An 18,195-nucleotide genomic window follows, 5' to 3' on the forward strand; every position below is an offset into this window, starting at 1 on the left:
GTATGATTATTTTTAAATGAAGACTATATCTAAAATGGTGTTTAATTTTCCATTTAGGAAGCAAATGAACAAAAATAAAATGTAGTAGCAAAGGTGTACATAGCTTATAAATGTATTATATGTAATGGAAAGCTGAAGTCTTATGTCCTTTCCCTTTTTTCCTCCAAAATGTTGACACACAAACCATATCAGAAAAATTCCCAAACAAGCTGAGCAATTGGGATATTTTTGCTCTTCCCTCCTCCAGAACTGTATAGATTAATATAAACTCAATGCTTTCAGTGCTTTTTTTAAATTAAAAAATAAACCATGTATATAAAGGCAATGGTAAATAATAGTTTATTCGTAAAATTAAAAGAGAAAAAAAAATGGGTTTAGAAATGAATCACGTTCATGTCATAACTTTGCTTTTCTAACATTTCTACACACCAAACAAGAAACAGATAAAAGCAGTCATAGTTACAGTGAGTAATATAATGAAGAGTTTTAAACAATCTTCTGCATTCTGGAAAACAGACATAAATGAGGACATGGCGATGGCAAATGAAGAACACTAAGTGGACATCTCAATAAGAACTTCCAACTACAATAATTGTGGAACAGGTAGTTAATTTGATATATATACAATAATTTACAGGCGAGGGTTTATTCACACTTATGCGTTATGGGGTTTCTATTAGAGGTTCCGCCATTTTTAATGGAAGGTAGAGCTAGGTGGGTAGTATCAAAAGCACAGGAACCAACGTTGGAAACTGCAAATTTATTTGCTGGAAATTGGATCAATGGATCAGTAGTAACAGTCATGGCTCCATTATGAGCAGAATCAATAAGACTGGTCTGATCCGGACCCAACACTTATGTGTAGCAAATTTGCAAAATCAAATGAAATGTTAGCAAACTATAAAAAAACAAAAATCTGCCAACATTATGTTAATATAATTTTTCAGAAATAAAAATATGGACTACATATGTATCAGTAGATTACATAATAAGCTACTAAAGAGAATTATATATATTTTTTTACGTTTGCTTTGTCTATTTATCGCTACTTTAATGGTGCTAGGAATTAAAATGAATAGTCCACCTATTTTTGGCATAAAGACCGCTTCTAATAGAATTTCTCTCTTGTAAAATTTGGAACATTAAAAAGAAAAAAAAAATGTATATATAACATCATAATAAATAAACTACTGGTCAGAGTAGAAATTATATAGGATATTTTGTTCAAATAAAAGGGCTTGAAAATGTAATAAAAACTTGTGCTAAGGAATAAAATTATACTTTACTACATCAATAAAAAAAATAAAAATAAAAGTGTCCATATGGGAACATGTGAATGCCAACCATTTATTGGATGTTGGTTAGATCACCTGATGAAACGATGCATCATAAAATCAATCGTTGTGCATCTGGGGAACTTGCCTATGGAGCTTTCTTCCACTGGTGTGAACACTTTAATCTGTCGCATATGAGTATCCCTTCCATTCTGATGATTTGCTAAAACGGCTATCTGGATCATGAAAGTTCGGATGGGTCTTTTATGTGCATCTGTTAAGGGCACGTGTATCCAGCCGCTGGGCTCCACCAATTCCAATTGCTACAAGAACACAAAAGACGACAGACATTAAAATAAAGCACAACAATAGGAAAAACATATACAATCTCTGCACCGAATGTGTAATTCTAGATCCATGACAAAGCGTATGTTATAAGGGCAGGTGACCCAAATACAAATGACATTTAATACTCACATAATGCAACACATCTACAAAACAGCAGAAGGATTAAACTAGACCACAGCCATATGGGCGAGCAGCAGCAACAACTGGAATATCAAGAAACAATAAGTCATTCTTGCTCTTGCATTGAAGTACAGGCAGTTTTGCAAGATCCAAAAGAACCAATACCCACCTGCTAGATCCAATACCTCCACAGAGCACCGCAGCAGCCTCTATTTACTAGGATGCAGCAATTTTGCGACCGTCTACCCATAAGACCGCTGAAGCCAATCACTTGTGTTCGGCTGCAGCAGTTTATAAGGACAAGTCACTGGTTCAGACAGTAAACCAAAAATAAAACCTTTCCAACACGCAACTAAATGTGCGGTGAACTTTACTTCTCTAAGAATCGGACTGTGGTTAAAGACACCGAGTGCATCTGAAACGTGTCATCCTGAAAGACCCTTCTGACCCAGTGGGTCAAGATTTTAATTGCACCTTTCCAAACTGGAGCATAAAGATCGTTTTTTAAACTACACATACATGTTTGGCCAGAGGGCGATAAGAACATGGGAAGACACCAGCTTATATCTGCCAGCCCTACCAGTCAGCAGAAAACGTCTGGCTGCTTCCCTGACAACTTACAGCATCAGTACATGAAAAAAAGAGTATAATATCTATATTCCATATAGAACACCGATATGGTCCTTAATATCTAGGTGTCAAGTCAGAAGATAAGTTTATACAATATAGATGAAAAAAAAAGTGCTACACGACACTTAAAGAGAATATGTCAGCAGGTTTTGGCATGTAATCTGAAAGCAGCACGAGATAGGGGCAGAGATACGGATTTCTGAGATGTGTCATTTACTAGGCTGTGTGCTGTTTCAATATCATCATTTTATCAGCAGGAGATCATCACTACAGGACTAGCTGTCCGGGTTCATCCTGTTCCAACACCACCCCAAGTACTTACTAGCAGCTTATTGTCAATATGCAATATACATACAAAGCTGGTAATCAAGGGTGTGGGTGGCGTTGGCTTTCTGAGCTCTGCTACATGCCTCATCTAAAAATGCTGATTATGTCACAACTGCTGCACCCAGTAAACTACGTGATACATCATTGGAATCAGGGTCCCTTTCCCTACATTATGCTGCGTTCAGATGAGGTGGCGAACACCAGGTGGCAGATTCCCTTTAATTACTACACAGGAGTCTCAGACACATACGGTAGTTATTCACACCCACTAATCGGCAATTGTTTTTTGCCATGCTACTTTTAGCGGAGATGTTACAAATTATGTGGGGCTAGGTCTTAAACCTTAAAAGGTGTACAATTAATCTAATACCATTAGAAGTGTTTTGTTCACCGTTTTAAGCTTATAAAAAATAAGTTATCATGAAGCTTACCAAAATAAAATATGGCAATTTCAAATAAGTCCCATTATTTTCCCCTTTACTCAGGCTTACCATTATAAAAATTGCCCGATAACTTGCTAAAAGCAAACGTTGTTGGTTATATATGTCAACGTAATTTGGACACATTTTCAGGTTGAAAGTTTTTGTATCAAAACCAGAAAAAATGTGTTTACAATTTGAGGCAAAAGGTATAATGTGTGTATGAATCACTTGAAATAAAGGCAAAAAAAAAGTTAAGCATATATATGTGGAAAATCATAGAGAAAGTCATGGAGAAACTGAGCCAGTAGACCTGCATGTATGCTTTCCTGTCTGGAAGGTCCTCAACAAGTGTCACACAGAAAGAAAGCGCACTCTTTAATCTACAGTCACTTGTCCTTTAACAGATATCTCGGCTTTGCCATAGCACTGTACCTGTCAACACTTAAAGTGTTACATTCTGGCTTAAAGCCACCTCCTTTTTATGTAGGAAGAAGACGATCTTGTAGAAATGAGGCAGTAGTTCCAAAAAGGGAGATGCTGCTAGATCCAAAAGAAACTTCCACAGTTCCAAGCAAGTTAAAAGGAGAGCCCCTACAAGAGACGCTTTAAGAAAAACCCAAACAAAAACAAGCAGAATGGATCCTGGTGAAAGAGGCAATTGTAGGAAGAAAGCTCTTTTATAGCTGCAGTTATGAGACATTAAGACCACCATGTAAGGAGAGGACTTCGGCATCTTTGGCAGTTTCTTCTGCTAGATCAGAAGCTTTAGATTTTCACTTGAAATGGCTAAAGAAAAGTAAAACTAGGAACGAGGCAAAGCACTCGGAGGCAGGAGAAAAAAAGGCACAACGTGGAAAACAGTTCAAACAATAAAATATACATTTATGAAGGAAATTCCATACAATGATAATTGTGGAAGGGGCTTTCCACCATGAAAATTGATAATCAGTGTATGGAGTAGGACAGCTGAGTAGTGGTGGTGGTGGTGGTGCATAGGGTCAGGCCAGAGGTCGGATACTGATGACCTATAACAGTTATGAATGTCATAGTGGAAAAACATGAAAGTGAAAAATCTCTTTAATCCTAAATATACAGCTGAAAAATTAGCTTCAAACACACGACACGTTTCAGAGAAGAAGTATACAGTATTGGAAAGTTGCATAAAGACATTTACTTTTTTGTTTTGTTTTCAGCTGGGCTTGTCCTTTAGGCTGATCGTTATCTGGCTTGAACAAGCCCTTTTTGAAAGGCGCCCCTAGCTGATCAGCATGTCCTGCTCCAATTTGTGTGGGAACTTGGACTTCCACCTTGTGATGCTTTTAAAGTTCATGTCATACCATGCAATGAAAGGTTGAAACAGAAGCTATAAAACAATAGCCGCACGAGCACCGATGACCACAAAAAGAAAATACAAATATTGCATATAATACAAATTATATCTGTCAAAATGTCAAGCATAGATACGCACTATGTACAACATGTACCTTCCCCAACAATGCAGTGGACGCTGTTCAATTCTTCCTTACACAACACCACTTTCTTGACCAACCATGTATTTATTTGGCTGTGAAAAATGCAATGTGGCTTAGAAGCATGTGCACATCCACAGAAGTAACATACCGTATTTTTCTGACCATAAGACGCACTTTTTTTCCTCCAAATTTGAGGAAAGTGTGGGTGTGTCTTATGGTCAGAATGTAGCATGTGGGGAGGGGGCAGCAGCGAGTGGGATCGCACTGTGATCCCATTTGCAGGAGGCAGAAAAATGTCCCCACTGCCCGGAATCCAGCTGGGGAAGCCACATGGTCCCCATGATTAAAGTGCAGTGAATATTCATTAGCAGCTTCCCAGCCCACCTGTCAGCTGAGCAGTGAGCAGCAAATGAATAGTCCTTCACTGAAACAGGGACACACATGGTTTCCCCAGCGCTGGATTCCTGCAGCAGCTGGGGAGATCTGTGTGTCCGGTGGAGGAGGGGGTAGCAGCAGGGGCCAAAGGAGACAAGATCGCCGCATACCTGACAGGCTGTGCTGGATGCTGAGGCATAAGGACCTGTGTGATGTCATGAACTGGGCGGCTGGAGCATCACATGGCAGCACAGAGCCCTCCCTCTTCTGATGTCTTCACAGGTCCTTCAGACTCCCCTCTAGAATCTGCTGGCTTCTTATAACCTGTGCTGTGGAGAGGCAGGGAGAGCTCTGTGTGTGCAGTCATGGGATGCTCCATGTGGCTGGCTGGCACAATTAAAAGGTTAGTCTTTACAACACACAATAAAGCACTCTGCCAATCCTGTGGTGAACTATAACTCCCAGCATGCCATAGGATCTGCAGGACATGCTGGGAGTTATAGTTCTCCCAATGGGTTCTTAAAGCAGCACTCCAGTGTTATTTTTCAGATCTGGAGTGGTGCTTTAAATATAAGCCCTGTGCCCCCATTCTTATACTCAGCCTCCAGCATCTTCATATAGTGCTTTACAGACACCACACTGGTCCTGCAGCACCATCTTCTACCCGCAGCTTCCAACATAATAACATACTATTATATATATAATAAGACCACATATAATAGTATGTTATTAAATTTTACCACTTTTTTTTTTTTGCTTCAAATATTTTTTTCCCTATTTTCCACCTCTAAAACCTGTGTGCGTCTTATAGTCCAGTGCATCTTATAGTCCGAAAAATATGGTAAAATGCCATAAAATTCTATCACCAGGATTTCCTGATTGCTCAGAAGCCCATGTTTGGAGATGCATACAACTGTTAATTTCTGTATAGCACGGTCAAACTTCCTAACCGCAGGAGGATCTCATCGGGTGGGATGCAAAATCATCATCATTGTTTTCGATACTGGGAAAACCATTAACCCCAGATGTTCAGGCACGCATTCAAAGCCCCTTAAACAAATTGTTGAGCCAACTCCTCAGGTGGCCAATACTGATAATGTTACTACTGTTATGCTATACTACAGCCTCTTATTTCACTCATCAGAATAAGAGCTTGCATTATTACATCCTAAAATTGCAACAGTATATATTAACAGAGTTTTTCAGGACTAGAAAACTGATAGCCTATCTTTATTACAAGAATATTGGGTGCCAAACTATTGGTTCTCCCCACCAATAATGTGACAGCCGGGTCCACTCTGCTGCGTTGAGAGCTGCATCTCCTTCAATGTTTAACAGGCTCACGTCTGGACTTTTGTAGCAGCAGTGCCAGATAGGGCTGCATGGTCACATTTACTTAAAGGGAACCTGTCAGCATCTTTAAGAGCATTCTTGTATGCTGTATGTGTTACCTTATATTGTAGACACAGAAAGCACGGTCAGGTCCAATGGGTGTTGCTCGTTTTAATCTGGCACCTGCTGTTCTCTTACGATCGCCATCCTCCTTCCCCGCTTCATGTGGATGAATCGTCCTGTCATCCAAACAGTGTCCCCCATCATGCTCCTGCGCTATCGCCAAGGGTAGAACAAAGCAATGTAGTGCGAGTGCGCCAGCTTTACCTACAGGGCATCGGTGCTCTTTGGCCTTTCCCGGCACACGTGCACTACAGTACTTTGCTCTGCCCTTGGCAGGGCAGACAGTAGTGCGCTTGTACAGGAGCGCTATGGGGGACACTGTGTGGATGACTTAGAATGTGTCATCCACATGAAGCAGGGAAGGAGGACTGCGATTGCAGGAAGAGGGATGGCACCGAATTAAGACCACGCTTCTGAGAATTATAAAAGAGCTTTTTTGCGCCTTGCATAAGGGATTGGGGGACATACGTACAGTGTAGTAAAATACTGGAACAGAGGCCTTAAAGATGCTAGCCATTCTTTATATGTGGAAAACCTGGTGACAGGTTGCCTTTTAAGTGGACATGTCAACAGGTCAAAAGTGGCTTTCGGTCACGTGCGGTGCGACAGTGAAACTCTGAATCGTGCACCCAACTTAAGAGGTGCATTGACGCTGCAGAAATGAGCGACGGGCATGTACTACATTTGCATGAGCTGTCAATGAGGCCAGTTAGTGCAAATTATGTCATCATGCTTACAGGGGCCTGATAGCATGGAAAGAGGGCTGACTAGTCTGGGGACACCAACGCCCCATTAACTAGTCAAAGCCCTCATTAGCATAGGAAACGGGGACATTATAAATGTTTTTTTAAAGCATTTAACTGAATTATGCTATACAGGGCTGGTTAGAGAGGGAGTTTTATCATACATGGCCGAATACTGCCAGGTTGGAGGGCATGGGGGACCTGACAGGTTCGCTTTAATACAGACCATGAAAATAAGAACTAAATAAAAAGGTCAATGTCCACTGTATATGGAATATTACATAAAATATAGTTGAGCAGCGACAGTAAAATAAGAGCAAAAACTGTCCACTTTTGACAGGTCCTCATTAAGGGGTTTATTCCCAAAAAAGCAAGTTACCTCCATCCCATATCTAGCTGAATCTATTTGCTGAAATAGATATAATTAGGACCCAGAAGAATTCTAAGAACTCATGAGAAAACATTAAGGATAGTCTGACAAGTACCATTTACATATTTCCATTGTGAAAAAAAGGAGTAAGAAAAACAAATGTAGAATGTTTTTTTTGTGTTTTTTTTTCTTCATACAGTTAGATTCAGTTTTTCAGATATATACCCTAAAAAGAAAGATTATCTAGTCCAATGGTATAAAAAACAAGGAGCGCTCACCACTTACCATGAGAAGAACATTTCAGTGGCTTACAGCAGCTGATTCATAAGACATCACTGATGTCAACATTGGAAGTAATAAGGGACCTGCCCTCTTGGCTGCCCTGGAGTGCCACACACAACGGTACAGAACATCTAGCGTCTGTGTATACAGACACATTCATCAGATCCTCATGGTAAATTTTAGATGCACATGTGGACAGGCAATAGGCCTTGAATTATCTTTTATGATATGTTATTTTTCAGCAAGACATGTCCACTGGCACAAAGCCCTCAAGCTTCGCTGTGAATAAGAATCTTATTTGAGAAGTTTTGGTTTACATTGTATGGGCAATTTACTTCTATTTCTAGAACAAAAAGTTTGTACTTTATAATGTTTTGCCAGGAACTCCTCAATTTCGCTCACAAGTATGAGACATTCTAAAGCAAGTTAACCAGGATTTAATAAAATACCGTAATTAAAAAAATCCTAAAAAGTGATGTCAAAGAAATAGTCACCTGGTCAATCCTCGGCTGCTCTGAGAGTTTTGTTAACTGTGCTTCTGTGATATCCCAGTAATAAGCATGCGACTGCTGCAGCCAATCAATTCTCCCAATGGTAACTACGTACGGCAGAAGAACCTTGAGGACAGTGACAGGCTGTAGAGGTCGCATCTTTTGGACGCAATGTCATCACTGTATGACAGTTACTAAGACCAATTTTGACTTTACCAGGTTGTTTAGACATTGTTGTGCACATGTTCATTCTTTATGGCTTTTTTGTAGCAATTTTTCTGGTCAGAATCAGCTTTTTTGTAGCAATTTTTCTGGTCAGAATCAGCCTACAAAGGATGCCGTGTGCACATACACTTATCCATAGTGTGCTTAAATCCATATAGCTCATTCTTCTGCTTTGTTCTCTTCAGATGACATCTTAATTACTAGTTCTCATCCTGCATTTTATTCCGCTATGCTGCCCTATATATCCCATGATGAATCAGTACAGCATCATAGGACCAGCTACCGCTAGTAGCTTGTCATGTCTGCTTTGATATCAATACATTTCTTCATCTATTTTCTTAAGTACGTATATACTTGAGTATAAGCCGACCAGAGTATAAGCCAAGACCCCTAATTTTGCCACAAAAAAACTGGGAAAACGTAATGACTCGAGTAAAAGCCTAGGGTGGAAAATGCAGGAGCTACCAGTAAATGTCAAAAATAAAAATAGATACCAATAAAAGTAAAATTAATTGAGACATCAGTAGGTTAAGTGTTTTTGAATATCCATATTGAATCAGGAGCCCCATATAATGCTCCATACAGTTTATGATGTGCCCCATAAGATGCTCCATATTAAAATATGCCCCATATAATGCTGCACAAATGTTGATTACGGCCCCATAAGATGCTCCATACAGACATTTGCCCCGTATAATGCTGCACAAATGCTAATTATGGCCCCATAAGATGCTCCATAGACACATTTGCCCCGAATGTTATTGCCCCATAAGATGCTCCATAGACTATTATGCCCCATATAATGCTGCACAAATGCTGATTATGGCCCCATAAGATGCTCCATACAAATATTTGCCCCATATAATGCTGCACAAATGCTGATTATGGCCCCATAAGATGCCCCATATGCTGTAGCTGCGGTAAAAAAAAAAAAAAAAATGACATAGCTCTCATCGCTCAGGCCCCCGACACTTGATATAGTCACCTTTCCCCGACCCATTGCCGGGTGCCGCTGTGTCTTCCCCATCCTCGCACTGACGCTCAGGCAGAGGGCACGCACTAATCACGTCATCGCTCCCTCTGACCTGAGCATCACAGGCAGATGACATGGAAGACGGGCCCGGCAGTGGAACGAGGAGAGAGGAATATCTCCGTGCTCCCCCTTATACTCACCTGCTCCCGGAGCGGTCCCTGGCAGCTTCCCCGATGGACTCTCTGGGCATGGCAGCTCTTCCAGGTTTGAGCGGTCACTGGTACCGCTCATTACAGTAATGAATATGCGTCTCCAACCCTATGGGTGTGGAGTCGCATCCATATTCATTACTGTAATGAGCGATACCATGTGACTGCTCAAAGCTGGAAGAGCTGCCGGCGCCTGGAGACCATCGGAGATGCAAGGACCTCGCCAGGAGCAGGTGAGTATGTGACAGCCGCCGCACCCCCTCCCCCGCCGACCCCCCAGGGACAATGACTCGAGTATAAGCCAAGAGGGACACTTTCAGCCTAAAAATGGGCTGAAAATCTCGGCTTATACTCGAGTATATATGGTAAGCAAATTGTATATTAATATTCTGTCAGAAGGCTGATCTGTGATCTTCTACATTATAGTTATGCAACAGGCACTGTGCAGTCATCATCAATATCTGTGATACCAACAATTATGTTCCCTCTTCACAGGAGAAAGCCATATAATGCTCAGGGGCTCACAATGGGATTACCCAACCTAACTATGGAGCAAACCTTGAATTTCCAGATAGAACAAATAAATAAATGATTTATTGCTTAACCCCTTCCCGACATGTGACGGTATAGTACGTCACATGTCGGGACCCCCGCTTTGATGTGCGCTCCGGCGGTGAGCGCACATCAAAGTCGCGACATGTCAGCTGTTTTTTACAGCTGACATGTGCGCGCAATAGCGGCGGGTGAAATCGCGATCACCCGCCGCTATTAACTAGTTAAATGCCGCTGTCAAACGCAGACAGCGGCATTTAACTACCGCATCCGGCCGTGCGGCCGGATATGAGTGCATCGCCGACCCCCGTCACATGATCGGGGGTCGGCGATGCTCCTCCATTGTAACCATAGAGGTCCTGGAGACCTCTATGGTTACTGATCGCCGGTGGCTGTGAGCGCCACCCTGTGGTCGGCGCTCACAGCACACCTGCATTTTAGCTACATAACAGCGATCTGATGATCGCTGTTATGTAGCAGAGCCGATCGGGCTGTGCCTGCTTCTAGCCTCCCATGGAGGCTATAGAAGCATGGTAAAAGTTAAAAAAAAAAAAGTAAAAAAAAATGTTAAAAAAATAAAAAAAATATAAAAGTTTAAATCACCCCCCTTTCGCCCCAATCAAAATAAATCAATAAAAAAAACCCCCAACCTACACATATTTGGTATCGCCGCGTTCAGAATCGCCCGATCAATAAAAAAAAAGCATTAACCTGATCGCTAAACGGCGTAATGAGAAAAAAAAATCGAAACGCCAGATTTACGTTTTTTTTGGTCGCCACGACATTGCATTAAAATGCAATAACGGGCGATCAAAAGAACGTATCTGCACCAAAATGCTATCATTAAAAATGCCAGCTCGGCACGCAAAAAATAAGCCCTCACCTGACCCCAGATCACGAAAAATGGAGACGCTACGAGTATCGGAAAATGGCGCAATTTTGTTTTGTTTTGTTTTTTGCAAAGTTTGGAATTTTTTTTCACCACTTAGGTGAAAAATAACCTAGTCATGTTAGGTGTCTATGAACTCGTACTGACCTGGAGAATCATAATGGCAGGTCAGTTTTAGCATTTAGTGAACCTAGCAAAATAGGCAAGCAAAAAACAAGTGTGGGATTGCACTTTTTTTGCAATTTCACTGCACTTGGAATTTTTTTCCCGTTTTCTAGTACACGACATGGTAAAACCAATGATGTCGTTCAAAAGTACAACTCGTCCCGCAAAAAATAAGCCCTCACATGGCCAAATTGACGGAAAAATAAAAAAGTTATGGCTCTGGGAAGGAGGGGAGCGAAAAACGAAAACGGAAAAACGGAAAAAGCTCCGGGGGTGAAGGGGTTAACTATCACTAAAAAAAAAATAAAAATCAATATTATTTACATAGAACCAAAATATTCCACAGCATTGCAGAAGGGATGTGTTCCCTATGAAAGCAGTTATAGACCAAGGAGGAAACCCTTTTTAAACAATGATTTATGAAATACGTCTAAAGTTTCTCAGTGCCAACATTCTGCGCTCACTGTCTCCTGCTTCTTGGCTGCCAGTGAATACAGCACAATGTTGAATAGCTTAATAAGATTAAAATGAATGAAAGGCACTCAGAAGACCCCTTTTAGTTCTTGAGGTACTTATATTCTGGTTTTATTGCCATCTTGACTGGCAGAAAACCAATCCTGATAAAATCATTGCACTTACCCCATCAAAAAAGCTCTACTCTCTAGGGCCATGAAAGCCATCGATGTGACTTTGATTATAATTTTTTTGCCAAAACATTGTTTAAAGAGTTTTAATTCTAGAAGTAGTTTCATAACTTGTTCCATTTTTCAGAGGCCTAATAAAAGTACAGTTTGAGAAACGCCTGTTATAAAACACCCCCTCTTTCCATTAACACTTAATATTTTAAGTGTATATATTACATTGCATAATCATTGAAATACTACTTGATTTCAAATTAATAGATATATATGACTTTACATTCTCCAGGGAAAGCAAATGCGAATATATAATTTTATTTTAAACGGTCTAATTCCCCTCGTAAAGCATAATAAAAGTACAGAGTCTAAATTGCTGGTGCTTGAGGCTTCCCCCACAAGCACAACACTCAACTCAGACAGACACAAATGTCTTAAATATTTGTAGAGAAATATAGAAAATATTTAGAAAATATTTTCCGATTTCAAATGTCAATTGTGTCTAATATGACAAGCATCATATTAGCTTATTATACAACATATGACTACTAGATTCATATATGGAAGTGTAGCAATGGTACAACTGTATGCAGCAACATTAAAGCGTCATGTACATGTACTCGAAATATGTCCATACACCTCAGAGGAAGAGTGCAGTGAAAGGAGAGGAGTTCATGCATACAAGTCTCTCTCCACTCACCGAAAAAAGGGTCTAGTGAAAGGAGAAAGATGCGCATGTATGCAGGGATGTCGAGTCGCTAAGCCAAACTACAGACTCAATTTCCTTGACTTCCGACTTCAACTCAGACTCAGACCCCACAGCACGGCCTCACTACCAAGCATATACACAAAGTGCAGCACAGATTGTGCTATGTCTGATGTAAGGATCTCTGCTTTTAGTTGAGAACAAACATTCATAGGCCATTTTATAACTTTCCCAAATTATTAGTTACAGCACATCCTGCACTGAACCCAATTTATTACATATTTTAGGATTTGGAATCCGTCCACTATAAACGCCTGCAACTCCACAGCCCTGCACGCATGGACACTTGTCCAACCACTGCAATGTGAGACATAGCCCCACTTTGGGACCCTCTATTTTGAGAAGGGATCAATTATATCACATTCCATAAATGTCCGAGATGGGAATACCCTGTAACTAACGTTGGGTATCAGACAGTTGCAATACAACGGTTCAATTCTTAACTCTCAAGAGAGAGCTGGAAGGCTCCTTAAGCCCTGCTCACTTTGCACTTCTGTAGTGCGTTCTAGTGATTTCATCTGTATCCCCCTAAAAACGAGATTCTGACAAACTCCCAATGACAAGAAAGAAGTTCCAACAAACTCCGCTTGTGTCTGTTACGTTTCTGTGCCTGTCTGAACAAAGGGGTAAAATCAGAAAGTGAACTCCGTTTATGTCATTGCAGTCTTTGGCCCGGTCAGGGGTCCTTCTGAATGCTGTTTTTTAGTGGGAGTCAGATGGAATAACCCAAATGCACTGCAGAAAACACAGAGTAAATATGGCCATAGATGGTTGGCAGGTCCAGCAAAAAATAGGAAGCAAAAAACAAACAGTCAGGACAGCCCAAACAAACATCCAATGTATATGACCAGCTTGAAGGGAATCCGTTACACAATTCATACTGTCAGAACCACTGGCCGCACAAATTAGAGGCAACATCCTCAGTTCAATTTCTGTGACCTCGCAGAGAAAAACATCAACTCAACCCATCTAGACCGACAGGCTCTGCCAACATGTTTTATCACAGGAACGAGTGTTTGTTACGTCACTAATCTTGCGTGATCGTCATAAATCAAGTCTGTGACATATAAGCTCATCTCCTACTACAAGCTCCACGATGACTCCCCATGGAAAAACCTTAAAAGTTAACAAACAGACAAAGTTAATTTTATTTAACACTTTAATCAACAGATTTTTGAATAATACAAATTTCCACAATTTAATTTGTTTAATAAAAATGTTCCTGTGCGGAGACAACCCTATAAATGTGCCCCTGCTGTGTACTGTGTAATGGCTGTGTCTGATCGTACCGGGACCTGGTCTGATCATACCACAGCTCCTGGGCAGGGGAGGAAGCAAAAGAGTATACAGAGCACAGCACGGGATTGCAAATTATTCTTTCTTTAAGGTAAAAACAAACTTAGCTTAAAATACAGGTAGTGAACTGTTTTGCCTTGCAAAAAAAAAAAAAAAAAAAATCAGCTGTGATCCCATGCTGTCTTGTCTGTGTTCTTTTGTGTTATCCATGTTCCAGCACAGTCAGACCACAGCCATTAGACAGGACATAGGAGGGGCACATTTATAAGACCTCAGAAATGTAAGATGTTTTTTCTTATACCCAATTGTAGACCTTTATTTTTATTCCAAGATCTATTAATTAAAATGTACTGTTGATGGGAAAACCCCTTTAAACATAAATTGTAGCTTAAAAACACAATAGTTCGTACAGTTATATGAAAAAGTTTGGGCACTGTTTTGTAAAGAGTAATGGTCAAAAATACCTTCATCCAGAAACTCATTAAAAGCTACAGGAAGGACTAGAGGCTGTTATTTTTGCAAAAGGAGGATCTACTAAATATTATTGTCACTTTTCTGGTGAGGTGCCCATACGTATGCACCTGTCAAATTTTGTTTGAATGCAGATTGCACATTTTCTGTTAGTACAATAAACCTCATTTCAAGGCAGAAACATTACTGTGTCCAACAGTTATTAGATATATGAAACTGAAATAGCTGTTGCAAAACAAACAAATTTTTATAAAACATTAAGCTTAAGATTAATAGGGGTGCCCAAACTTTTTTATACAACTGTATGTTAGAATACTGATACTATTAAACTGGTATGGACTGGGACTGAAATTCAGCCCTGGCATTTAACACAGGCCCATGCTGTCACTGACCCCAAGCACCAGATGGGATGTGCTTCGTCACAACTAACAGAATCGATGTTCTCAAGACACCCATACTGTTAAAGTAGAAGACAAGGTGGCCTACGACCAGACAGGCCCTTCTGGCATTTGACAGAATTGCCAGCTGGCCAGTCCGGCCCTGTTATTGAGTATAGGACAGTGAGGCAAGCATTATAATTTTATGTATAATTAGGAGATCCACCCAATAGCTTGTATTGTCACAGTAGCATCAATTGTTGCTTCGCACAATTATATAGTAGAGTACCACTCGAATAAAAATAGGTCCACTAAATTACGGGATACCCATTCCTCCATTTTGATCGGGGGGGCTTTCACAAGAGGACAAAAAGTGGATTCCGAGCAACAGCGGCTCCCATTACACTATCCATCCGACTGCATGTATGCGGCATGCGATCCAGAGAACACCTCTCTATGTATAGGTGTTGGGGGACGTCACTCCCTTCATACCGCCCAGCACATTATATAACATCATACAGACCATTAAAAGAAAATGCCTCAGAGTTAGTGATGAGCGAGCATGCTCAGGTGATAAGTGTGTCTTCAGCGTGCTTGAAAAAATATGTTCGAGAACCCGCGCCTGCATGTCTCGTGACTTAACAGCCGCAATACATGCATGGATTGCCTGTTTGTTAGGCAATCCCTGCATGTGTTGGGGAAGTCAAACAGCCGCGAGACATGCAGCCACGGTGACGAACATATTTTTCGAGCATGCCGCAGACACACTTATCACCTGCGCATGCTTGGATAACGCCTTGCCTGAGCATGCGCGCTCATCATTACAAAGAGTGCATTCTTGGGTGACATGATATTTAACTTATCTAGCCACATAAAGCGACACTGTGCCTCAACAGACTGCTAGGGTGTATACACAAAATGACTGCAGCTTACGGATTTTTTTTTTTTTTTTTTTTTATTAAATTACCCCCAAAGCATTTTATAGGCATACCAAAATTCTGCATAATTTTGAATGACTAACTATATAGCTATAGTGTCCAAACAGCAAATTGACACTCACCAACACTCCGTCCCATCTTCACTTTTTAAAGGGGAAAAGGAGAAGGGCAGGGCTAGAACTTATATTATGATTATATGCAAGCAAAATGGAGCAGGGGAATACCCCGTATAATAATAATCTTATAATAATAATAATCTTTATTTTTATATAGCGCTAACATATTACGCAGCGCTTTACAGTTTGAATTGAATTTGTTTGAATTTAATTCGTATGAATTGAAAGGACATGTATAGATACATAAATGTTTTCCTAAATGTGTTCTAAAGCTCCCTCTAGGTCTTGCCTATGTCATTCACTGGACAACTACATCTGCAAAGGTATATGCCCCCCCCCCCAAAACCCCCCCCCCCCCCCCCCCACTAATTTAGTAATTTTTTTCCTATTACCAAAACAATGAAGGTTTCCCTTTAAAAGGGCATTCAACAATAATGCAAGCCATCATAAAAGCTAAATATTTTGCATTAAATTCATCTCTGATCTGCAAAAATTACTCTTTCTAACTCTGCAAATGTGTCACTTTGTATTCACTCCCCCATTCTTCCACATCCAAATAAGAGATGTAATGCAAAAAAAATATTACATTGGTTTAGCAAAATAGGGAATAGAATAATTATGGTAACAGAACTCAAGGGCTGGTTATAAATTTAATAAACTATCCTGATGGGGGCAATGAGCAAAACATAAACCAGCGGCACTAAAAACCTAGAGAGGCATACAAAATTACCGTAATCTGGTGCCTTACAAACAGAGAACAACAAATGTTCCAATGCCCTTCAGTAACACTGAGCCTTTATTCCAAACAGAACTTTCTGTGAAAAATGATGTGTGAACAGCAGGCACCGATGTTCACACAAGCATACTGCAGGCAGCCCAGCAGGCAAGTTTTTTTTATTTTTTTTGGACTGTGCTCTAGAGGTGCTGGCACAATGGAATTTAAATACCATAATTGCTTGTTTCGTTGGGTGCCAATCTCTGAAATAACAGGTACAAAAAAAATGTATGTAAATTACGGCCATGATAAAATAAAATGTATTCATTCTGTCTACTCAAGAGATGTACTTTCTAATCACAACACGTCAAGGACAGGGAAAGTAATAAGGAAAGGAAAATAAAATGCAGCAATAACGCAAAGTTCCCGAGGTTCATTTTACAAGGACCTCACACAAAGTGCTTTTTTTTTCCCCCCTCTCTTCTTCTTTCGTAACTTCTACTAGAAACAGCATTATTTGCTAAAATAGAAAAAGCTGCCAAAAGAGAAGGTACATCAAAAGAAAGAAAGATGGAAATAGGACAAAAATGCAAAAGTTCAAAATAAGACCGGGCTGAAAGAAAAGAATTTACAGAAATACAACTGTGAGTTTATTTGCGACAGTCTTATTGGAGAAAACAAGTTTCTCAATGGCACACAACAGATAGTGCCACTATATTAAGTGGTTCAATATCATACTTTCTAATTAGACTCTTTTCAGTGGTTGAGGGCACTTTTAAAACAGCCTTGGTTCACATGATAGAACAATGGGAAAATTTTACGAATGGCTGAACGCTAACCCTGACAAGTGTGGAGAGCCAACTACAATACATTATATAGTAGCATAACCTGCCACCCACGTTGCTGAGAGAACAGCTTTCGAGGACAAGCACTGAGCTGTAAAACCACAAAATCCCTTATTGCACATTGTACTTTGCAGTTTAGATAAAATACACCATTTTGTTTCTACTGCTGATTTAAGGTTTATTTTAACTTTGTGCTTTTTGAATAAACTCAAAAATTATCCAGATTAATCCACCCTCTATGTCTGTATTTCAGATTTGTCTGTTTTGTTCCAGAAGGGGGTAAAAAAAGAAAAAAAAAAGCATCTTCTTGCAGAAAAGAAACACATGGAGGTTTGACATCTGCTACTTAGCTTTATCTTTCACTCTTTTTTGTATATTATACATTTTCGTTTCCTACTGGACAGGCATTACATGTAGGATTAGATTTCAAGAACACAGTATTGCTAATTTGGGGAACAAATATTGTTAACAAAAAAATAAAGATTAAAGTGGAAATCGAAAAAAAGCCAAATATCAAAATAATCTTTCACAACACTTAGCTGTGATTACAAAAATAGGTGTGACTGATGTAAGTAACGGTAATTATACAAAAATATGGATGTTATTTCAGACTACAAAAGTTTATTATTGCTTTTAACAGCTATCTAATTCACCACCACATAAAATGGATGAAGCTATAAGCTGACTTGGAAACTGCTGTTTCACAACTCAACT

General features: G+C 40.0%; 1 protein-coding gene across 3 annotated transcripts in view; it reads right to left on the reverse strand.

Moving 5' to 3' along the window:
- Positions 1-316: 316 nt before the first annotated feature.
- Positions 317-18,195, reverse strand: part of ANAPC10 (anaphase promoting complex subunit 10) — a 122,243-nt gene continuing 104,364 nt past the window's right edge. For all 3 annotated transcript variants that reach the window (XM_077279274.1, XM_077279275.1, XM_077279273.1), the window contains exon 6: positions 317-1,597. In XM_077279274.1, coding sequence (XP_077135389.1) covers positions 1,367-1,597 — 231 coding nt within the window. In that variant the 3' untranslated portion in view covers positions 317-1,366. The remainder of the gene's footprint in view (positions 1,598-18,195) is intronic.

Source organism: Ranitomeya variabilis, chromosome 1 (genome assembly GCF_051348905.1).
Source record: "Ranitomeya variabilis isolate aRanVar5 chromosome 1, aRanVar5.hap1, whole genome shotgun sequence".
Lineage (NCBI taxonomy): Eukaryota > Metazoa > Chordata > Amphibia > Anura > Dendrobatidae > Ranitomeya > Ranitomeya variabilis.